At 57.2% G+C, this 24,014-nt stretch overlaps 1 protein-coding gene and 1 long non-coding RNA gene across 4 annotated transcripts in view; one reads left to right on the top strand and one right to left on the bottom strand.

Moving 5' to 3' along the window:
- Positions 1–10,732: 10,732 nt before the first annotated feature.
- Positions 10,733–24,014, bottom strand: part of TCERG1L (transcription elongation regulator 1 like) — a 195,256-nt gene continuing 181,974 nt past the window's right edge. The window contains exons 10-12 of one of the 2 annotated variants that reach the window (XM_078434990.2): positions 19,536–19,625; positions 15,527–15,645; positions 10,733–11,518 (exon numbers count right to left, since the gene is read on the bottom strand). In XM_078434990.2, the coding sequence (XP_078291116.2) occupies positions 11,362–11,518; positions 15,527–15,645; positions 19,536–19,625 (366 nt within the window). In that variant the 3' untranslated portion in view covers positions 10,733–11,361. Of the gene's footprint in view, positions 11,519–15,526; positions 15,646–18,092; positions 18,507–19,535; positions 19,626–24,014 lie in introns of those variants that run through there. The other variant, XM_078434991.2, reaches the window with a different exon arrangement.
- On the top strand, positions 19,593–22,003 carry LOC144613215 (uncharacterized). Of its 2 annotated transcripts, none has more exons than XR_013550607.2 (3): positions 19,593–19,939; positions 20,509–20,602; positions 21,197–22,003. It is a non-coding gene; the product is annotated as an uncharacterized LOC144613215 (long non-coding RNA). The 2 variants fall into 2 exon arrangements; XR_013550606.2 differs by lacking the exon at positions 21,197–22,003 and adding an exon at positions 20,990–21,079.

The following is a 24,014-nucleotide window of genomic DNA, read 5'->3' as shown; positions in this document are numbered from 1 at the left end:
GGACAACAAGTGAGCCCAGGGCAGGAGGAAGAGGAAGGCAGGGCCAGGCGAGCCGCCGAGCCCACCGGGCGAGCCAGCGGGTCAGTGGCTCCAGGGTGCGTGATCCCCAAGCTGCCAGGAGCTGTGCTGGGAGGGGACCCAGGAAGGCGGTCCGGCTCAGCTGTTGGCACAGTGCACCCCCCATCACAGGCTTTGACCTTGGCAGACCATCCTGGAATTCAGAGCAGAGGCTTAGAAATGATGGAATCTGAATCTCAGGCACAGGTGCATGGGGAGTCGGAGGCCCGTGGAGGGGGAGGCGTTGATGGCTGACCCTGCTGCTACCTGCTGCGCCCCACCCGGGAAAGGGGGTTCTGCCGGCTGGCGTGCTGGGACGGGGAGCTGGGGACAGGTTCTGCCCGCAGCCACCAGCCCCCGCGTGATCAGCGACCTCCACGGAGCCCACATTGTAGCCAGTCTGCTTTCTGTGGCCGAAAGGGACTTTTAAATCCTAAATATTTTCATGTAAATTTGTCTTTAGACTTATGCTAAAAACACAATACTGTCAGAAGGGAACACATAGCTAAGAGGCTGATTTTTTTTTTTCCTGAAGATATTTTCATTATTTGATAAGGATTTAAATGGATTTTAACTACCTCCCCAGATAGTTCTTTTTAAATGTTTTAATTTTAAGACCTTCCTGGCTTAATACATTATATGGTGCATAATCAGGTTATATATTCTCTGTCCTATCTCAGCCTGAATAATAGGAAAATGGGATTATAATAATACCTCTGCAGGGCAATTAAATGCAGCAATCACGGTGCAAAGCTGGTCTCCTCCCAGCTCGAGCTGGCTGGGGGGCGGGGGGGGGGTCTCCCTGCCTCCCACATCCCCACACTTCTGCCTCCACAGGGCCCAGCAGCGGCCATGCCTGGGGCAGCCCAGACCCAAGAGTCCTTTCCCGGTGACAAGGCCGTCATGCGGGTGGCATCAACGGAGCCCGTGGTGTGCCGGCCATCCTCACACATGGCCCCTCTCCCTTAGGGGCTCCTGCAAGACGGGAGCCGCTGTTCGGCGGAAGAAACTGAGCTTCTGAGAATTTCACCGGCCAGCCCGAGCTCACCCACTGAGCACCGACTCTGACCCCACAGACTCCAGGTTTAAACAGCTCTGCCCATTCGCCGACCCTGGAGGGAAACTGAGGTCGGGTGGGTGCTAGATCTGTGGCCCTGAGCAGGTGGCTTCTGCCTGAGGAGACGCTGAGTCTAGACGGAGCGCTTAGCTCAGAGCCTCGGGTGATGTCACCTGCCGTCCGTGCTGCTGGGGGTCCCACTGAGCAGCGTCTGGACACGGGGCCCTTGAAACAGTCTGCCTGAGCCCCTGCCCCAGGTCAAATGCTCACTGCCCTTCTGTGAGTCAGTCTGCTCATCTGTAAAATGGGGGCAATAATCTCGACTATCTGGTGGGTCCACGTAGGGATTACATGAGTTGTGCCTCGAACCGGAACGCCTGGCGAAGGTCTGCGGTGAGGACATCCGAGCGGCATTGTTGCCCGGAGTGTCATTCCAGCCCAGGGCTCGGCGTGCGGGGCCAGCAGGGTTAACTTCCCCGCTGCTGCCTGAGCTCCACGGTGAGTTCCCGGGGGCGCGGGGCCTCTGTCTGCCCCACGCCTGAGTCCCCAGAACTTACCTCAGCAGGGACGCACCTTCGCCAGCTGTGACCTGCTCGTTCTGCCGTCCGCGAGTAGAGACACGGGGCATTCGGGCAGCCCGTGACCCCACCCGCACAAGGGACTCCCAAGTCAGTAGCCCAGGGCTTGCTGTCCTGGCCTCATGGGAGAGCCCCTCGGCCAGCAGAGCTCAGGCCAGCGGAGGGGAGGGGACGGACGAGGGGGGGCTTAACGACTCTGCCCGAGGACAATTTACGGCGAGCTGCTGCACCGGAGGCTGCCAGCGGGGGCCGGAGACTTCATTCTGCTTCCCGGCACCCGGCGACGTTGATGCAGAATCGTCGGGACCTTTATGGGCCGTTTCCAGTTCTAAAATACGGCACAAGTGGCAAAGTGATCATGCGCGTGGAGAGAACTATTTATTACGTGTGGGACCGTGATAAATATTTCTTTTATATCCTAAATAAAACCCCCAAATCCTGGGTGTTCTGTGGTCCTCTTTTATATCTTCCCATTATGGCCCTGGCCCTGGGATTTAGCCAAAATTTAGTGGCAGTGGACATGAGCTATGTGGAGCCCCCCCGACCCCGGCAGGTGTCAGCACGGGGTGCCACCGGCTGACTCGGCCGCTTTTGTCCAGAAGGAAGCCCGGCTCGGAGGGAAAGCGGTCGGACACGGCACAGAGGAAGAGCTTCTCAGAACACGGGCCCCTCGGTTGGACACGCCGCTCTCCGCACCCAGAACAACGGCCCAGCACACACCCCTTTCCCGAGAGCAGCGCACGGCATGCGTCCTAAAGTCGGTGAGGACCGTGTGCAAATACATTGGATCCAGACGGCATTTCAGTTCTGTTAGTCTGAGCTACGAAAAATGGCGTAGATCCGGCTCTCGCATTCAATGCGCACGGCGAAGGTAGAGGAAGTCCCAAGGGCAGGGGAAGTGGCGCGTTCCTTGGCACACCTCGCCGGCAGGCGACTTGTCGAAGGGAGCATCTGAGACGCCCACATCTGGAGACTCCCGGATGCGATCAGAGGACTGAAACGGAGCTCCGTCTCGGAAGGACATGGCTTTGAGAGAACGTGAAAGAGATCCGTCCCTCCTGGGGACGGCATCCCGTGCTTCTCAGGTCCCTGCCTTCTGTCCGCTTGGGGTCGAGGCCACTTTCCAATGACGGTCCCACATCCGGGTAGGTGCACAGGGAGAGCCACAAATTTGGATGATCCCCAGGGTTCTGTGGAGACACTTGCCGTCCCAGAGCCTCCGAGGGAAGGACAGGGCATGGGTGAGTGGGTGACGGAAGGTAGACAGAGGGGACAGTCTGGAGGCACAGGTGCGCACACCCAGGCACACACAGACACAGGCACGCACCCCACGCACCTGTACGCAGTCCCGCAGGGCAGCGCTGGCCTCGGTGGGCGAGGAGGGAGCAGCCGTGCCCGGCAGGCTCATCGCCCTTCTGTGGAGTGTCAGTTCTGTCCCCAACTCCACCATCGGGCACCGGGCACCCAGCCGGCTACATCCAGCCCTGCCTCCAGCCCCCTCAAATGCCAAGGGGATATTTTCCCGGATAATTCGGCACAACGCCACTGAAAAGAAAACGTTTGGAATGTCTCTGCCCTGCGACCAGGCAGCTGGTCCTCGCTCGACCTCCTCCGAGACGGTCCCGGCCGGCTGCGGGGGCCCCGTATGTTCCAGGACAGAGGGACAGACTCAGCATGAAGTCCTCTGCTGGCCCGAGCTGTGCCCGGCGAGCTCCCGTCCTAAAGATAGCTACGTCCCAGGACATACAGCAGGTCAGCAGAAGCAGAGAAAACAAGAGCCCAAACTGAAAGGACCAGAGAGTCCCTTTCCAGCCGCCGCTGCACTGGCCGGCCCGTGGGAGGCGAGTAGGGACAGTCGGTGGCAAGAAGGTGCTCGTTTCTGTGGTGGGAGTAAACCTACGGGAGAAACACCCACCCCTGGGGTTCGAGCAGCAGGGCTGTGTCGTCAGGTCGGAGCCCCGGAGCTGGAAAAGCTCTGCTGTGTGTGCTGGGCACTGGGAAAGGGCAGGGCCGTCTGTTCCTTCTCCCCCAGCAGGTGGGAGCAGGGCGGGCTTTGGAGGAGACGGTGTTTGGATGGAGGCGAAAGAGATTCAGGCCCCGGAGGAGCCGGGAAGCGGGCCCTCCGACCGGCCACCCCAGACAGATGTCGCCGCCAGACAGGCCTCCAAGCTCCAGAGTGTCGGTGTCCCCGCCGGACGTCACCCGCACCCCCACACCCGGGCACCCGCTGGGGTCGCCCTGCCCTGGCAGGAGCCAGCGTGAGGCTCACCGTTTGTCAGGGAGCAGCACCTGTGGGGGGGGGGCTGGGCTGCCGTTGTTCGGGGCCACGTGGCTTCCGGGGCCAGCCGGCCTGGGAACCCCCCCGGGCTGGTAAGGGCGGCCGCGAGGTGGAGAGACGTCCCCCTGGGTTACGCCCAAGCTGCCAGTGCAGGAGCGCCCGTGTGCCCCCGAGAGCTTTCCTCAGCTCCTTGCCCACCAGCGGCAACTTGGGCATTTCCAGGAGCATGTGATTTCAGAGCAGCTCCCGCCAGGCTCCACTCACCTGCATTGCTGCTTGATCGCGGTAATGAACCTCCCGCCCATCAGTGAGCAGCTCGCGAGGCTTCCTTCCAGGGGCGCCTGGGCCAAGAGGTGACTCCCCCGTGCCCTGGGGAGTCTCGGGGCCGGGGGCCTGGGCGGGGGGGGGGGGGGGGGGGGGTGCGGCCTGGAGCACAGATTCTGGAGTCAAACGGACTTTTGGGCAAGTCCTGGCCGCAACTCTCTCCAGGAGACTTTGAGCGGATTGCTCGATGCCTCCAGACTTCGGGTTCTCTGTGAGCTGAGGACAGTTAACAAAACCCACCTCGGGGGATTGTTGGAGGCACGAAACGAGGCAAGGAACCAAGGCCCGGCGGAGAGCGAGCATTCGTCAGATCTCCCGTTAGAATGACCAGGTCTGTGATTTATAGGTCAGGTGTCACGGTCATCCCGAAGGAGGAGCTTGTTGGAGTTTCGAAGCCTGCACAGCAAGTCGCTGACACCGGCGGGCCTGCAACAAGGGCCACGTCTGGATTCGCTCGTGGGCCTGCCGGGGGGGGGGGGGGGGGGGGTGGGGCTTGGGGAGGGGGGCTGGTGTCTGCGCCCCTTGGGGTCCGCGCCGCCCCGGAAGGCCGGGAGCTCCACGCTTGGCAGCTGACGCCGCTTGTCACCAGAGACCCCAGCCAGAGACGAGGGCCGCGGCACCTTCCCCTCCCCACCCCGCCAGCCTGGGCTTCCCCGGGTCACGGTGGCTCCCAGGGGAGGCCGCCTCCGCTCTGGGGCCTGGCCCGGCAAACCCCGCGGCCCCGCCTCTGCCACGGGGCCCGCCCACACCCCGCCCCTGGCAGGCTTGCCCGCACGCGGTCCGGAGGGCATGCGCGGCGGTGCGTGCGTGTGCGATCGTGCGTGCGATCGTGTGCGTGCGTGGTCATTTTCGGGACGTTCGATCCACCACAAACTTGCACCAGACGCGTGGACGCAGCCCAGCGCTGCGGGGGGGGGCGGGGGGGGGCGGGGGAGGCCGCCAACGCCCACGGGGGGCTCGGTCCACAGGCTCCCTCACTTTCCTGCAACAAGCAGGTGTTACTTCGATGATCATTAGACATCGCAATGTTTAAAAACGTGTGATATGGTGTTTAAAGACTGTTTCTTGGCAAACAGAAAGTGGAGACAGAGAGGGTTTATACCACATGACAAACATCTCTAAAATTCCATCCAAACAACTCTCTGCCTCAAATTCCTCTCCCTCCCCCCGAGCAGGCGTCTCCACCCTGCGCTGGCTTGGGGCGCCCGCCAGCCGACCACCGTCCTCCCACGTCACCCCTCCACGTCCACCGCTCTGCCCTCCTCACGGGCTGTCCCACCGGTTGTCCCGTCCAACACGGCAGTGTTTATAGGCACTGACTCTCCAGCCATTTTCCCCCACCACTGACCCCAAGGAGGCATGACTCCATTATCTCAACCACCTTTCTTGAGTGATCAGGAAGCTTTAACCTGTTCACACTTTATTATTTTTTTTTTTAATTTTTTAATGTTTACTTATGTTGAGATTAGAAGAGAGAGAGAAAGCAAGCCAAAGGACAGAGAGAGAGAGAGAGAGAGATGGAGGGAGAGAATCCCAAGCAGGCTCCACAGCACAGAGCCCAGCCCGGGGCTTGAACTCATGAACCTCGAGATCGTGACCTGAGCCAAGACCTAGAGTCGGAGGGTCGACCAACTGAGCCACCTAGGTGCCCCTGGTTCACACTTTAAATACCTTATGGGGAAAATGTCAACCAAGCAAAGGTTAAGTATTTGGGGACAAAAGACAAATGACCGACTTTCTCCCGCTATTGCTGGGGGATTATTTGGAACAGATCATTCAGATGAAGCAACAGGAAAGTAAATAGTAGAGACAATAAACACTTCGTACAAAAATAAACCTTAAGCAAATCCAGGATAAGAAATCTGTCACTGCCGTCATCGATAAAGAAGCCAGTGAGAACGCATCCGTGTGCTGTCCTTTTTATTCATTCACCAGCTCCACAGGGATCCCTGCTGCCCAGGGCCCAGGGCACCTGCTGAGGCCCCTCCCTGCAGGGCCTGGGGGGATGGGGTGGTGAGCTCTTCGAGGGGCTTCCGCCCACAGCAAGAAGATCTATGTGGGGAGCACGCGACAGATGTGGCTTCACCGAGAAGGCAACGGAAACTGGGCAAAGAGAGGAAGACGGGGCCCCGTGGAACCAGGGGCCTGCACACCAGGACCCACGTGAGCGCGACAGTGCGTGGCAGGATAGCTGGGCGAAGGCCGTGGTCCAGTGGGCGGTGACTGGCTGGGTGACGCTTGGGGAGACAAGCAAAGGGGGTGAGAGGCGAGTGCTCTGGAGGTCGGGGTGACGGACGGGACTCAGACCCCATGGCCCTATTGGGAAGCTCTGGCCTTTGGGGCATGGAGGGTTAATCCAACGATCAATGACAGTGACCCACCACTCCTGCGTTCGTCTCTTGACTGGATGCATTTTTACCTGATCGACAGGCACTCAGTTTCCTGCTGGGTTTTAGCAGCTCAGAGGGCACGACTGAGTTGCCCCACGTTACCCGGTGGTGTTTCCAATGAAAGGAAAAGGTGCAAAAATCAAGCAAAGCTGCCATTTAAAAGAAATCTTCGTCTGTTGTCTTCTTATCATGTCTTAACTACATATCGATGGCTTAAAAATGGATTAATTCCACAGCCCTCAAAGTGGGCAAATGTTTGAAATACAGATCCCAGACACCTAGGAAGCAGCTTTTTCTCAAGCTGGTTCCCCTTCTTCTCCCTGAGGGTTTCCCTGATTACGCCAGAGTTGACCTTTCATCTCCAACCGCATGATGACTGACAGACAGACATGAGCATAAACATGGATGTCGATAGACTATCTGTCTACGACCTTCAATAATCTCATTTTCTGAGATTCAAAATCACGGTCAGAGGAACGAAAATGAAAGTTCCCAAACGTCTGGGTGAAAACCAGAAACACCTGGAACTTCCCATAGGGGCCAGGAGGTGCCTGTGTGTTTCTAGGTGCTAACGTCATGGATGTTTTCCACCTCCTTCCAGCACAAAGTCTGGGCTTGTGTGATCTCCTATGTCCTCCCACTGATACGGTTTCTGGCGTAATTCTGTGCCGTCGTGAGCCTCGGATAACTACCCTTGGAGTGTGATGATGGTGGTGATTAAGTCGTGCTGACAGCAAACAGATGGCCCGCAGCAGGAACGACTGAGCAGGGCTTAACAGAAGGGCCGTTAGGGGCGCGGGAGCAGCTATGGTCAGCACGCGCGGCCGGGTGCCCGGGACCAGCCTTCGCAGGGACTGTCCTGCTGCGGGCCTGAGGGAGCAGGACGCGGTCCTCACCCGAGCCGGGGCCCCAGGAGGCCCCCAACCGGGCCGAGCAAGTACCCCAAATCCGCTGCTGCCCACGCGGAAGCACCGAAGGCCAGAGGTGTGGAGGGGAGGCTCCGGGGCCACCGGGCGGGGGAGAGGATCTCAGGCAGCGAGTCGGCCGCCGGGCCTGCGAGGCGCTTGCTGCCGTGGGTGTAGACAACGCTGTGGCCCCAGCGTGGCAGACAGCCGACCCAGTTCCCACATGTTTGTGGGGTGAGGCGAATGAAATCAGTCACGTGTCCGAAACCCACAGCAGTCCCTGACCAGGAAACAGTAGGGGCAAAGAAGGGAGAGAAAACTTAATGGAAAAGCATGGCGCTCAGCCTCTGCTTCTGCAGACGGTCACGGAGCCCAGATGGCGATCGCACCTTCAGCCGACCCCGCGGTGCCCCTCGCCCCTCGCGGCACCTCGGACCCCAGTCTGCTCCCCACAGGCCCTCGGTGTCTGGCAGGCCCAGCTGTGTGCTGACTGGTACCCCGGGCGCCCGCTGAGCCCTCTGGCCCCGGACACTGTCCCTGTCCCACGGGATCCCGGAGACATAACTTGCCCTCGGCAACTGGGGTAACTGCCCAGCAAGCGTAGCCGCCGTCTTCTCCACCCGATGTTTCCGCGCCACGAGGCGTCAGAAGGGCCAGGGGCCCGGCTTCAGATCGCATCAAGATGGTGCGTTCTGCACTTGGGCCACGGGTTCTCCAAATCCACTAAGCCCGGGTGGCGGGGATGAAGGTTATCGGGTGGCATAATGAGAAGGGTCGCTCCCGTCTCCCCTTTTTGGGGGCCAGTGTCTTGCCCCGTGATGCCAGGGAGACGGCGACATATGCCAGCTGCTGGTTTAAGGCCAACAGGTGACCCCCGCAGGACCCTACCCGACCTCGCCCGACCTCGCCCCGGAGATGTACTGTGCCTTCAGCAGGCCGTCCCAGCACGGGACCAGCCAGCTGCTTCTGGGCCTGAGGGTTCATGGGGGTGCCCGTGGGGCCTGGGCGTGAGGGTTGGGGGGGTGGGGGTGCCCGCGGGTCCTGGGCGTGAACCTATTGTTGCGATGACTGTCCCTTAAAATGCATTTCCTGGTCAAGACCACACTGTGTGGGAAGCCGTGTGGCCCAGCGGCCATTCTGCGAGAGCGTGGGCAGTAACTAGGGGAAGGGAAGGAGCATCTGAGATTCACTTTTGTGAGGGGGAGTTTCTCCCCGGAACAATGGGGGGATTTGGGGGCGCCTGGGTGGCTCAGTGGGTTAAGCATCCGACTTCGGGTCAGGTCATGATCTCACAGTTCGTGGGTTCCAGCCCCGCGTCGGGCTCTGTGCTGACAGCTTAGAGCCTGGAGCCTGATTCGGGTTCTGTGTCTCCCTGTGTCTCCGCCCCTCCCCCACTCTCGCTCTGTCTCTGTCTCTCAAAAAATGAATAAACGTTAAAAAAACAAAAACAAAACCAAATGGGCGGATTCATGGGACCAACCCGGAACAGGGGTCTGGGTCGGTGCACACAGACCAGGAACAGTGGGGAGGGAGACACTGGCCGACGGGCCCACACACCCAGGACCGCCCACCTGGTGACCCGGTCTCAGAGCTTCGTACAAAGAGTGCGGAACGTGCGAACTCCCAGTGCTGCATCCACCGCGCTCCCCTCACCTCATCGCCCACATCCCAGTCTTGCGCCTCGTAGACCCCCAACCAGCCGGCAGTTCAGCCAGCCCCCAAATCAGTGTAGACGTGCCCCGGGCCCCCTCTCGTCTCCCAGGCAAGTTTACAGAACTGTCGTTCGGTCTAGCCTGATGCTCCCCCGTGGGGACTTCCTTCACCTGCCCTCGGGGCCACTCCTGACCCGGGGGTGGGGGCTGAGGCCAGCACAGCAGGACGTGTGACCGCCACTCTGGGCCTGCCCCTTCCTCCTCAGCTGACGGACGGCAAGGAGCTGAACAGGGGGAGGCAGCAGCCAGGGGAGCAGGGGTCCACCGAGGTCTTCCAGAACCACTCAGGCTCAGCCCTGCCGCTGGCCTCTCCATCTGAGGTTAAATGCTGCCCCGTACGTCCGGCTGCATGCCGAAGGGGTCAGGTCACACTTCACGCTGACAACGCGGGTGCAGTCACGTGGGATCTTGTGGCCAGGCAGCCGGCCTCTCTCGGGGCAAGCAGCCAGTCAGCTGGCTTTCCAGTGGACGGGACAGATGGCAGGAGGGCCGCTGGCCTGTGTGAACCTCAGGGGTTGCCGGGGGTTCCGTCTCTGTCCCGGCTCCGCGTCCCGAGGCCCGCACAGCCCGCCGTCTCTCCGGGTGCTGTTGGGCGAGGGTACGCCACCAGACCCTCCACACGAGCCACTTTCCCGGCATCTTAGAGGGGCGGGCTCCCGGCGCTCCCAGAGCCACAGCCGCGCCTTCTCCAGGGAGGTCTCCATCTCTGCACGGGTGGGGGGGCTCCTTCCGTGGGGGCTTCTCTGAGCCCTGGGGGTCACGTCTGCTCCTGTGGCTGTCGTCTGTGCGTTCTTTGGCGGTCACCCGGACTCACCAGCCTCATTACCCGAATGCCTTTATATGTGATAACTCTTTCCATTAAATTTCTCTGTTCAGTTTACAAGGTGGTTTCTACTCCAGATTGGACCCTTACCGGAGGGTCGGCCTCCTGGCCCCTGCCCCGGATGCCCAACCCCACTGGCTGCTGCCTGAACCCAAGTGATGGCCCCAGAACCCAGATCTAACCCAGAAGCTAGCCTCACAACACTGGTGCTGAGACCAGGGCTTACCCCAAAGAAGAGAGAAACCCGCCCAATTACGTCCTAATACGCGTGGCAGAGAGCGTGTTCACCGCACTGAAGAGGGACCGGGGAGGCGAGGAGGTGTCGCTGTGCCCTGGGGCAGTGGCAGCGTATCTGAAGAGAGGCCCCGTAAGCCGCGAAATAAACAGGCGACAATTTAGAGAACGCGGTTAATTAGCTGGGTTTTAGCCACCATCGCTCCCCCCAGAACGGGCAGGTTGAAAGGCAGGACTTTTGTTTGTGCTCGCTCAGCCTTTGTGTGCGTTCACAAACACTGTCAGGAGTCTTTCAAAACAGACTGTCTTCAGTTGAAACACTGCTTTGCCGCTGGAGATCGCAGTGGAAATCTTACCACCAAAACACACTGGTTTAAAATATTTATTAATTAAAAAAAATTTAAAATTCTTTTTATACAAAGATGATGAGAAAAATCTCATGCAAACTGGGCATACAATAAAAATAACTCAACTATTCGTATGATGGTTTTGTACAAAATAATCCCATTTTGAGTAGGGCCCCCGACAGACGTCGCGGCCGCCCTGTCTGGGGCCCGGCGCCCCCTCGGACTGCTGCGGGGGTCCGGGGTCCACGTGTGGAGGCGCTCGGGGTCGTCGCTATGACTGGTGATGATGATGCTATTGCTACTACTCGGGACACGGGACGGACACCCAGCACTCGGAAGGAGCCCCCGCGCCACGGGGCTCAGAACCCAGGGAACACACAAAGGTCTGGAGAAAAGTTTCGGGTACTCAGATCAACTCATGAAAACACCTCGAGAGGGATATAGATACTTCTGCTGAGCTACAAACCTGCGGTGGGTTTATGATTTGTACAGGTTACAAGTACTTTGCATAATTAAACAATTAAGGGAGCGACCTACCATGGCAATTCGAAACGCATCAGACTCGGAACGCCGTACAAAAGAGAGCTTCAATATGAAACAGTAATCCTCCGAGAAGTGCTCCGCTCCGCACCTGTCCTACTGCGCCTCTCACACGCTCATCTCATCTTCCGCAGCCGCAGTCGGTTTTCCTTGTCCCGTTTCTTAAGGATAAGTATGAATTGGTTGAAGAAATGCTCCTGGTCCTTCTTTCTTTGAACAAGACGAAACCTCTGGTCCCGGCCGTACTTCTCCGCAAACTCCTTAAACGTGGTTCTGAAAAACAGGAACTTTCCTGAGGCCTGTCTGCCCGGGAGCGGTTTCCGCACCTCCTGACCCCCGCAGGCTGGCATCACCTCCAGGGGTGGACAGCGGCTACCACCCGGTCTAGCTGTCCTCGGGCCACAGGGAGAGGACATGGGGAAGGTCGGGGACAGGGGCGGGACTTGGGGCAGGTCGGAGGAGAGGGGCGGGATCTGGGGCAGGTGAGGGGATGGGAGCGGGATCTGGGGCAGGAAATGGGCATCCCACACCTGCCCCAGCTACTCCTGTGCTGGGCGCCACTCCCCGTGGGGGCCCTTGGGATCCTGACCCCACCGAATACCCGCATGGCTACCTCTCCCCAGACTCTGGAGATCAACCCAGACTCTCCGGCTTCTTCAGCCTCCCTCACTCGGAGCTCTCAACTGCCCACCTGCGTCCACCACTGCTTTGGCCACACGGGTCCCCTCCTGTCCCCTCTTAGGATGTCCTGGCTGCCACGGGCCACTCAGGCAGCCCCTCTGCCTGGCACACCGTCCCTCACGTCTGCTCTCGTCACTGGCAGTCGGGCTCCGCGTGTCTTTTTTGAGGAAACTCACCCTACAGACGGGGTCCCTCGCAGCCCTCGTCAACAGCCCAACCGTGGTAAGCCCAACTGTGCCATCTACTCCTCCCCGCCCCCCGCTCCACTGGAGGCTCTGTGATCCGTGTTGTTTCCCGCCAAAGGTCCCGGGCGCCCGGCGGCAGTGGCCGGCGTGTGGAAGAACCTAAGGTCAACTGAACGGGCCCGGGAGTCCGACGCAGGGTCTGGGCGGCTCAAAGGGCAAGTGGGTAAGCCCCTTGCAGGGACAAATGGCACCTTCGCGAGCACCGGTCCCCACAGCCTCCCCCCTCCCGGGCCCGAGCTGGCAGCCGGGAACAGGCCCGCAGGGCTACGTGAGCTCCGTCCGGGGACCCAAGGTCCTCCCGCTTCTCCTTGTGGAGGACTTCATACTCCGCTGTGGACATTTCACTCTTGTATCAAAGGGTTATGATGTAACAGCTGTTTCACACGTAAACAGGAGGGCTGCACTGACACGGCTGTCAGGACCCCGGACACATCCCCACCTGCCACCAGCGTCCCTCTTCCTGGTCCAGCCCCACAGCCTCCTGGGTCACGCCCCGGGGTTGTGCCTGCTCACGGGCGTCTCAGAAAGAAAGCGCTTCTCTCTGCTGCCCTCCTTCCTTCTTCCCTCTTCCTCCTTCTCTGGACTGAAAGTGTACATCCCCCAGGATCCTAGGTGGACCTCCCGGCACCCCCCGGTGCTAGTGTTGGGGGGGGGGGGTCAAGGCCTTTGGGAGGTGACTAGGTCACTAAGGGCTCACCAGACCCTGAGCCAGAACGCTGATCTCGGACTTCCAGCCTCTAGAACTGTGAGGAATATCCGTCTCTCGAGGCCCCTGGTTTGTGTTCCTGGGAACAGGAGCCCAAATGGACTAAAGGACTAAGGCCCTTGTTTCATCCTTCCTTCCTTCCAAGATGAGAATCACAGGGACTTGTTAATCTCTTCCCTTGTCTGGATAGCAGCCTGCATATCTTCCATTCAGAGGCCGAGCACAGATCTTGTCTACAAGGTCCTGCTCGGGGCACTTCTGAAAAGAAGTGTCCCCGAGAAGAGAGGGAGAATTACAAATCTGCGGCCCCCCAGCCATGCCGTGGGGGCATCCTGGCTTCTGCTGGGCCTTCCAGTGGGCCGGGGGAGCCCCTGAGTCACGGGCACAGCACCCCCCTTTTCCCTCTGGCAGCTGGGGACACAGCCCACCTGCACCTAAAGGAGGGAGACAGTGTGGCCTTGGGAAGAAGCACAGAGTGCAGACCCCACAGCCTGAGCGGCAGACCGAGGGGAGGACCCCCGTGGCCCCTCGCCCCATCTCAGGATCCCCCAGAGCTGGGCAGGACTGGGAGCTGGCTCTGGCTGTCCCCGTGGCTGTGGTGGCAGGGTCAGAGCACAGTGTCACTGGCAGAGCCGCTGAACCCCGAGAGGCTGCTTCTAGGGTGCTCAGATGGCCTGTGCTTAGCTCACCTGGCCACCCGTGTGCAGCGACTTGAACTGCACGCATGCTACTAGGATGCCTATGGAACAGTGAGAGGAGAGGGTGAAGCAGTCTGTAAAGTCTTGACGATGTGGCAGAATCAGCCATTCTGACGTAAAAATGGTTTAATAACCATAAAAGTACGTATGCACGGTGCACATTTTTAACACAGCAGGCAGTTTAATCTACCTTTAAAGAAGAGTAAGTTTAACTTTCTGATTTCCATCAGTCATTTTCCTTCTGCGCGTATGTGTGTGTGTGAGAGATCTTTCTCCTAATTGTCAGACGCGTTATGAGTATGTTCTCCTTTGTCTTCATGACGGGAAGGGGAATGTGTTGACGTATTGTTAACATTTTACCAATGGACAGATTGAGAATATTTGATGATGATGGTGATGATGGTGACGGAGCTGGTGGTGGGGATGGCGATGATGGCGATGAGAGGCATCTCCGTCACCAAGCTCCTTCTACCTGCCAGGTGCTATGTTCGCTTCCACGTCTGCACCACCCGGGGAGTCTGCCGTAGCCGAACTGCCCACAGATGATGCCGGAAGCTCAGAAAGGTGCAATGCCTCACTCCACTGCAGGGCTGAGGAGGGCTGGGGGGGCTGTGCCCTGAGGCAGGGGCTCCACACCAACTCCTCTCTCCTAGGGTCACCATGTGGGGACACAGAGATGCCAGTGTTCTCATCTCTAACCACAGGAAATCACAATTTACAAACGTTTAGATGAACATTTGCTCTTCTAGATTAGCCTTTTGTGATGGGGGTAATTCATGCTACATTTTTCCCCATTCAGAAAACATCTGTCCTTCAAATACTTGCAGAGGTTTTATAAGGACCATATAACCAACATCCAATTATTGACCAGGTGAACTAAATAATTATCAATCAAAACATGGGAGCCTACGTCTTCACAGAAAGCAAACATCAATTAATGTTTTTTAAAAAAAATTAATGTTGTATTTATGCATTATTACTAAAATGTCAAAGTGCCCGCATTATTATTAAAAATAATAATGCATAAACGTCCGTTCAGATGTATCTCAACCCCAAATAAAAATAAACCGAAGTCAATTTTTTTGGCTTATAAAAGTTATAGTCCTATATTTCTAAAAGTAGTACAATGTTCATTACTTCTTAAATATTAGCCAATTTTGGGGGTGCCTGGGTGGCCAGTCAGTTAAACGTCTGACTCTTGATTTTGGCTCAGGTCATGATCTCACAGTTTATGAGTTTGCACTAACAGCATGGAGCCTGCTTGGGATTCTCTGTCTCCTCTCTCTTTGCCCCTCCCCCTGCTTGCATTCTCTCTCTCTCTCTCTCTCTCTCTCTCTCTCATAAATAAATAAACATTTTTACACAGAAGCCAATTTTAAAGAAGACTTAAGTTCATGCATTTTTCTAAGTTCTAACATCCAGTTTCCTATTGGTTTATTTCACGGGAACAGTGCCAGGTTATTTTAGGTGACTTTGGCAGCAAAATTACTTGGCTCATTTGCCCTGGTGTGTGTCCCTTCTCTCCACCCTGGCCGACTGGGAAGACGTCTGCAACCAACGGTGAGGTTTATTTTACTGCTGCTGTTCGGGCTCTGTATGCCTACTCTCCGAGTTCGTGTTCCGTGCGCTTACTTTCTGATCCCTAGATTCGAGGTTAGCCCTCATCTTGAGTGCTGACCTACTGACTAGTTATTCAGGTCATGGAGTCAGGGTGGCCACGCTGGAAAACCAGGCAGGGCAGCAAAATGGAAGGGTGTGGGGAGCAGAGAGAACCGTGGGCCGCGCAGGCAGGCAGGGCTGGTGGCTCAGTCACCCACAACTTCACCATTACGCTCGTGAGGTCTCCGCGATGGTAGGTTACACGATTTAACCAGAACAGACTTTAAAAGCCCTCTTACAGTCATCGGTAAGTCTCCCGCCCCGAAGTCACCCGGCATTTCTGTCTCCATACCTGGGTGACACCTTAGATTCCTCCAGAAGTTTTTTGAATTCTTCTTTGGCGAGCAGCAATTTGTTTTTCTTCTCCTTATATTCTTCTTTTATCCTTGTCTTGACAAACTGTTCAAATATCTTGAAACACACACATACACACACAGAAAAGTATTACAGGTTGCATATCAGAAATGAAATCTTGTGCCTCAAACACAACACAAAAGAACAGCAAGCATCTGTGGCTAAGCCTTTTCTTTTCCATAAGGTGGAAAGCACAGTCCCTCCAGGGAGGGGCTCTCCTGAACCAAGCGTCTACATAAGTAAGCCTGGATTCCCAAGAGAATCTCGGGTCAAACGCTGAATCAGCCCCGCTTGGGGGCGGGGGTGGGTCCTGTTTCTTGTTTCGGAATTCCGTGAGCAGCTTCTAGGGTCATGCGCTGTCTGGCTGACCTTCACATCGCTGCTGGTCGTCCCAGGAACACATGAGGTTTTGTCATTTGTTCTAGTCAATTCCTACAGTGACACAATTGGTATCTGAGCCTCCAGACGTGATTTTAACTTGTGAAAAGAAAGTCAACCCAGCATCTCTGATCCCCCAGCCTCTAGTCTCTAAGAAGACCACTTGTGGTCTGGTCATCAGGGCGGGGGCGTCACGCAGACACGGCAAGCCTCTCCTGGGGGTGTCACGGAGCCTCTGGGTGGTCAGACCCAAAGCGAAAACCTGACCCTCGGACACTGCGTGATCCCCAGTTGGACAAGAAGTGGGTTTTGAGCAGGAGAACCCCATCCCCTAGCCTGAAGGATACGAGTATCGTCTGGTGGGCAGGTGCATCATGGCCCCGGGACCCTCTCCCTTGTGAGCTGTCAACACAGAGACACGACACCGAGGACCCTCTCTGCAGCCGTCAGTCCGTCAATGGATGGGGGCAGCGCATCGTTGTGGTATGAGGTGCCATTTACAAACCGGAGCCTGAAGGAGGTAGGGACAGCTGCTTCATTCCTAATGCTATCCGAGCCTCAAGAGCATTAAAAAGAAAATACCAGAGATGACTTGAAAGTGTGCGCACACATGAATAAAAAGATCAATACAATTTTCACGTGTGACCCTGGAAGGCCTATAAACAGCAACTCTGTCCCAACCGGACCCAAGGCCACTGCCGACATTAGACTTTGACCCGAGCGCTCTGGGGGTCTCCTGCACTCCTGCCCCCGAGGGGGAGGCGGGGAAGACGCGGCCAATGCAGGAGGCTCTCTCGGCTTGGACGGGGATTTCACACTGCCTTTCAGTGGCCACTCGCCTTACGGGATTATAAACACCCAATGCTCCCCTGTCCTGAAGACTCTGCACGGAAAGGAAACATTCAGGAGCAGGACTTAAATGGAGAAGGTGTGCTTATATATTAAAGTAGGACTATATCGGCTTATTTCACCTTCAAGGCAAGTGGTGTGCAACCTCGCCGGCTGTCTTAGAATTTAAACTAATAAAACAGGTGAAGGAAGGGTTATTATCCACATAAAAGTGTGGGGCTCCATCATTAGAGCTTTTGCTCTACTAATTTTAAGTCTGGACAGAAACCCTGCCTGGCCGCGGGAGACCCGCTTCTCCTACCGCTGAGCCGCCCACCCATGGAACCCAAGTTCTTGCCTCTCCCTCTGCCCTGTCGCTCTAGTTACGCCGCTGTAATTTAACATAGCGGCGTTTTTCTCCCCGCTTTGACAAATTACACCAGCTTCACTCAAAGTGGGGCACGACTTTTTAAAAGAGATACCACTGGCCATTGTCTCGCTATGGCGTGTCCTCCCATAATGAAAAGGAAACACTATCTGTTACCGTGGAAACAGGTCTGATGAGCGTGGCCCGACCCCTCGTCTCTGTTTGGGCTCAGTCACTTCTCCTTTGCAGCCCCCTGTGGAGGACGGGCCATTGGCGGTTTGCCCACCATGAGCTCTAGTTTCCCCATAGAAACATGTGACAGCGGGGCCGGTACAGATTCTAGCCGGATGCTTGCCATCAACGGTGGGGGTGGGTGGGGTGGGTGGGGGTGGGGGGTCCTGTGAGGAGCACTGGGGTTTCGGGTGGCCTGGATATTGCCTCCTTCTCCGGCGCGGCTCCAGCACCAGTGCTCATAGGAGCTGCGGCTTCCCCGCGTCGTGGGTGGTTTCTGATCCCAGGGCTCTCTGATGCTGCTCTGTGTCGACCGCCAGTGAGGCCCAGTTCCCGCTCTTCCTCCCGGGGCCTCCGGGGCCACGCTGCAGACTGGTGACCCTGAAGTTTCCTCTGTCTGATGGTGTCCCCCGAACAGCGCACTCTGGTCTGATCTGATCTGGTCTGATCTGATCATATCCAGGCGTGGGGGCCCAGACATCCCAGCCCAGGTGGCCACAGCTGCACCTGCTGCCATGGGCAGGGGAGGGGGGGGCTGCCATGGGCAGGGGAGGGGGGGAATGCGCAGCCCCATGGTGCTCACACGCACGAGTCTCATGCAGGATGCCCCAGAGCAGTTCAGCAGCACACCGAGTGCTGCGTGCTCCCATCAAGTGCGGGGGGGGGGGGGGGGGGGGGGAGGGCGGGGGGTAAGCGTAAGATCCTGGCGGGGGGGGGGCGGGCTTCCTCAGCTTCCTTCAAAGGGTCTAACGGTCTCTAAAAACACCCTGAACTGGCAACAATGGTGCTGACCGCGCCATCAGCGAAAGCACGGTCCGCAGATGGCCAGCGTGCGGGTCTTAACCAAGTAAGGCATTCTTCACAACAACAAGCGGACTACGAGTGCTCACAGCCGAGTAGTCTGACCGTTTCCTCTTTAATATCGCACAGAAGAGTGAAATATTACTGATGATTAAAGTCTACAGTTTTTTTCAGCTGTGTGCACGCGTGTGTGTGTGTGTGTGTGTGCGTAATCTAACCTCCTCTGACTCTGTTGTAACTTTTTTTTTTTTGGAGCCACTGCTAACACGTTTCACGCGTTTTCAGATGTTTCCTTCTGGAAAATACAAGCCAGCTGGAATGCAACAAAAAGGTCATTAATTCTAAGTTCCTCAAAGGTCTAAGTTCCGTGTTCCAGTGTGGCCGACCCAGCACCATCCCGAGCCCCGGCGTGTGCCAGCGGGGCCCTGCCATCGGCGGGACGGGCAGGGGTCCGCAAGCCCGAGGCTCCGCCCGCTCGGTGTTTCGCTGATCGTGCCGGCGCGTGCTTGAGGAAACTTCAGGACCCACGACAGAGCTGGAAACGGGGTTGCCCTTTCTGTCCTCTGGGCCCCGGGCTCTGCTGTCTGATAGCACGCGGGCCTTGGAGACAGAGGCCACGTCTGAAACAGCTCTCCGGCCTTCTCTGTTTCCAGCGGCCGATCCGATGACCCACTTTCCATGTGCGTCATTTCACACTCAGAAGAGTGCAGACAGAAGAGGCAGGACTGGAGCAGGAACCAGAGACCCCAGAGACCTCCGGGGAACACCAGACCCCGGCCGGGCCGTGCATCAGGGCCCAGGCCCTCAGCCGGCAGTCAGCACCGCCCGTCCCTCTGTCCGTCCGCTTCGTCTTGGAAGCCATATCGGCTCCATGATCTACGCTGACAACGAGCCAGCGCAGACCGGCCAGGCTAACGTGTCCTCCAGGCGAGCTGCCTCTCGCCCACCTCTGCCCTTTCTGGGGACCTGCCCTCTGGACCTGCCACCCCTTCCCTCATACACCCTCTTACTGTTTCCGGGACCCTCCTCTCGTTCAATGTCATCGTATAAGAGCTTAACTGAGTCTTAACACAGCTATCTGGGGTGCGGCCAGTGTTCCCAGCACGTGCATTTTCATCTGTCCTGTGGGGTCACCCCCAGATGGTTTGCTAAGACACTGAGGGGATGACCGTCCCCTGCACCGGCAACCACTGCCGCGCACAAGCTCACACGCGAGACCACCGGGTCTACCCCTTCCCCTCTGACAAAATGAACGTGACAGGCGTGTGCGTGTCACGAGCGTCAGGAGGAGCGTCCCGCTCGCGCTGGGTCTCCAGGGCCCGCCAGCCCGCCACCACGTTACCTGCTTCCGCTCCTCAGAGTTTAGCAGGAGGTAACGCGGATCAAACACGATTTTGTGTAATTCTTTCTCCCAGGTAGAAAACGCTGACACCTGAAGAAAGATATTCAACAGAGTTGTTTTTAGCATCTAACACAGAGCCCGAGGTCATGCTGAAATCATCGATGGGGGCAAACAGCATCGGGGTGCCGTGGGCTCAGCGACGCAGCCTTGCACGAGAGTGTTAGGCACGCCAACGTTCCAGGAAATCAACACCTAGAGCGCCGGGAAATTAAATGCTACACTCGTGCCACTATTTCTTCCCTGGATTTCTTCCAGGGCCACGTGCCGCTGATCTGAAGCCCCCGTTCTATCTGTGCAGCTGGAACGCCATTCTGGAACGTCACATCTTGAAATCAGAAATAACGGTAAAAACTTTCAGAACCCCGCAGACCACGACAGAGGGCGATTTCTTGTAGTCTGCACTTTGCAACAATTTTAGTTGATTTTTAGTCAATATTTAAATCTTTTTAGGTACGCCATGTTTTTAAAAACGAACCATGTTACTTTACAATAGTTTTAGATTTACAGAAAAGTTAACAAGAATATTACAGAGTGACCACATATCCTACTCAGCTTCCCATACTGTGAACATCCTACGTCAGTATGGATGCCAGATCTGTCTACACGGTTGTTAACAAAAGTCCACATTTAAGACTTCTTTAGTTTTGGGGGCACCCGGGTGGCTCAGTCGGTTAGGCATCTGAGTCTGGCTCAGGTCATGATCTCGCGGTTCATGGGTTCGAGCCCCGCATCAGGCCCTGTGCGGACAGCTCGGAGCCTGGAGCCTGCTTCGGATTCTGTGTCTCCCTCTCTCTCTGCCCCTCCCCTGCTCACACACACTCTCTCTCTCTCTTAAAGATAAATAAATATTTAAAAAAATAACAAAGAAAAAAAGGCTTCCTTAGTTTTGACCCAGTTTTCTTTTTCTGCCTAGGATCCCACCCAGGACAGCACGTGACAGTGTCATGTGAGTTTCTCAGACTTCCCTTGTTATTCGGGCCTTGACGGCTTTGCTGGTCAGGAGTGTTGTAAGATGGCCTCTATTAGGATTATCTTTTAGATAATTAGATGATTAGACCAGGGTTCTGGGTTTTGGGGAAAAGCACAGAACAAGGTGCTGTCTTCATCCATCACATCACAGTACTTCCTGTCACCGTGACTGACAACACTCGGTGTGGACCCAGACCACTGGGCTGAGGCTGTGCTCAATAGCTCTGTCCTGTACACACTCACTCTTTGTCCCCTTCCCGCTGTGCTTTCTGGGGGGAAGTCACCGTGTGCAGCCCACTCTTCGGGTTATGTTCCACCTCTTGGGGGGGGTATCCCAATACGAGCTATTTGGAACTCTCAAGGGGATATTTATCGAGTCCCCCACATTTACTTATTTATCCCATCACTTACTTGTATCATTACAGGCTCATGGGTATTTCTAACCTGGGTTATAACCCAATATCATCCAGATGCTTTGTTTTTGCCCACATTCTTCCAGCTTTGGCCGTTGAGAGGTTTTCTGACCGGCTCCTGCGTGCCTTTGGCGTACCCCATCGTCGTTTTGGGGGGCCCTTCCTTATTTTCTGAACTTCAAGGTGCCCTGGCCTCATCTTGTGTCTCTCCTGCCCCAGCCCTAGAGTCAGACCATTCTCCAAGAATCGCGGTTCCTTTCGCTGGAGAACAAATCAGAACCGTGACCTGGTGCGAGTGGTTCTCTGCCGTGGGACACGGAGCTTCTAGCTTCTCCCCGCTGACAGAGCGAGGAAACGTTTACGTCATTTACACGATGACGTATCCACTTAAAAGCATGGACTAGGGATTGCCTACGCCCTAGGCCCCACGCTGCGTGCTGAGGACTCAGAGAAAGTCAAGGTCCTGACATCGGAGAGCCCGTGGCCTGGGGCAAGGCAGACAAGCGAGCTAATGATCCCCTGCGAGGCATCTGTGCCATACGAGGGACACTCCCGGACACGGAGAGGCCACGGCAAAGGGACATCCCCATCCCCAGGGATCAGTTTCCAGAACACTGACTATTCTGGAACGTGGACACTCCTCAGGCTCCCGAAGTGCCGGGGGGTCCAGGAGGGGCTGTCTGGGGTGCAAAGGCGTGCTCGTGAGCCGGGGGTATGTGACAAGTGCCAGCGGCAGAGCACGTTGGGGGGCAGGGAGGGGTCGGGGAGAGGCGGGATAGTCCCAGGCTGACGGAGGACCTACACTTGACCTGGGGAGCCACGGCGGGCAGTCACACGTGCTGCGCATTTGAGGGAGGCTACTCCGGCCCGCCGGGCGGGGAATGAACCCTGGGCCCAGAGGAGACAGCAAGCTAACGGTGGCTTTACAAAAACAAAACCCGTTCACCCTCTCACCTCTGAGCACATTGACGTGTTGCTGGTAGAGACACTATTTTACTAAACAGGTGCTTACTTGGTACACCTTAACGTGTGGGGTTTTTTAAATAGACGCTTTCTACCTTTACTAACAAAAGTCAAAACCCCTTGTTAATATTCATGAGCTCCGTTACTGGGCGGGATGACCCAGGCTCCACCGGGGGACTTCTTCCAAGGAGAACATGGTAAAGTGTGGACATGCCCCAGGGATTGGGGGCAGGGTTCCTGGGGAAGCATCCAGGCAGAGCGATCCCATCATTCTTTGGCTCCCGACCACAGCACCGTTAGGGCAGCTGTGGAGAGAAACTGTGGGCCGCCTCGGCTCAGCCCAGGCACACAGGCTCCTGTCCACCTGCTAGGGACCGGTCTCTCAGCTCGCTAGGGAGGGCAGAGGATGTCACAGAATCGGTGTCACGTAACTAACTCTACCAGGATTATGATAATTTGGGGGATTCTAGACGTATAATAAAATCATTAAAAATTAACGGTATATGGTTGCCTCCAAAGGAATTTGCAATCTGTAAGAGGAGATAAGCCGCGTCTACAATGACTGTAACTCACAGTGACAGAACAGGTGTTGTCACATTACCTGAGAGCCATGCTAACAGGTGCTGCCCAAGTTCAGAGGATGGCGGCCGTGGCTGCGAGAGGGACAACCAGGTGTGGGACCCAGGGCTGGGGATCAGAGCAGATGGGACGGATGGATGGCCATGTTGGAACATTCGCCACGTGTGGGGGCACAGCCTTGTCTGTGAGACCCAGCTGTTCCCAGAGGTCCCCGGATCATTGCCGTTGGGATCGATTACAAGCATCGCTGCAGACAGAGCCTGATCTCACCAGGCCTGCGCCTCCCACGTCCCCAAGGTCATGTCTAGGTAAGTTCATTCTACGGGGCCGGGAAGGAGGTCTCCCCGCTCTTGCTGGGTGCCAGCAGGAGCCATTCTCAGCCCCAAGGCCGCCGCGTTCCCTGCCGTGGCCCCCCACCCCATGCCAAGTGGCTGGCTTCTCCAACACCCACAGGAGAGTCTGTACGAGCCCCGGCCTTACGTTATATCATGTGACGTCCTTCCGGGTTGACCCACCACCCTATTCACGGGCCTGCCCGGTCTCAAACGAGGGGGTTACTCCGGGGGTGCCCCCGGGGGTGGGGACCTTGGGGCTGCCTCAGGGTCCTGCCCACCCGGCGGGCCCAGGACCGACTCCAGCACATGGCTCTTTCTCTCTCATGTCCAGCCCACACTTCCCGACGCTTTGGCACTTCCCCGAGATTTCGTCTTTGAACGGTGGAGTTTTTCAGCAATTTTAAACCCTTGCGCGCAGAGTCCTGCCGTCCCTCTGCAGCCGCGCGGTGTTCTGTGCCGATCCGGTCTCCCCCGCGGGGCCGTGTTCCGTGGTCCGCGATCAGCTCCCGACCATCAGCAACTGTGATCCAGGCACGTCTGAGCGCCTGGGTGTGCCGGCCACCAGGAGGCTCTGCCGCCAGCCTCTCCTGGGCCCCGCGCACGTTCTCTATTTCATCCACGCTGGGGTGTCGTCGCCGGCCAGCGTCGTGGGCACGTGCTGGACGGGTCACTGAGTGCTGGGCCACGGCCCTGCCTGCTTCCCGCACAGCCTCCTGCTCCTGGCGTTCCTCGGGCACACGCCCTCCCCGTCGTCTCTAGGTCCTGACTTGCTGTTGGTTCCCTGGCGTCTATGCTGCTGAGGACACTCCTGGCAGACGCAGCTGTAAGACAGAACTGTGGACAGGCCTTGACCTCCGGGCGGGGACCAGAGGTGCCACATGGCTGGCTGGGGGGGGGGGGGGGGTGTCCCTGTGTGGCACGTCTGCACCCACAGACGTCGCTGCTGGGAGCGGCAGGGGGAGGAGGATGAGACGCAGGGGAGACGCTGGCACCATGGCCGCAGGAGCCGGGCCCTCTTCCAGCCGCTGTCAGTGTGCTCCCCGCGAAGACAACCTCGCTGGGAAAACCCCCGAGTGTTTTGCAGGAACCAGCTGCAAATGGAGGCTGGTCACTGCAGTGCTTGGAGACGGTGGTCTGGTCCCCAAACTGCTCCCCGTCCT

Source organism: Panthera onca, chromosome D2 (assembly GCF_046562875.1).
Source record: "Panthera onca isolate mPanOnc1 chromosome D2, mPanOnc1 haplotype 2, whole genome shotgun sequence".
In the NCBI taxonomy this organism is placed as follows: domain Eukaryota; kingdom Metazoa; phylum Chordata; class Mammalia; order Carnivora; family Felidae; genus Panthera; species Panthera onca.
Note: the sequence above shows the minus strand (reverse complement) of the source record. Positions and strands in the feature narration are given on the sequence as shown.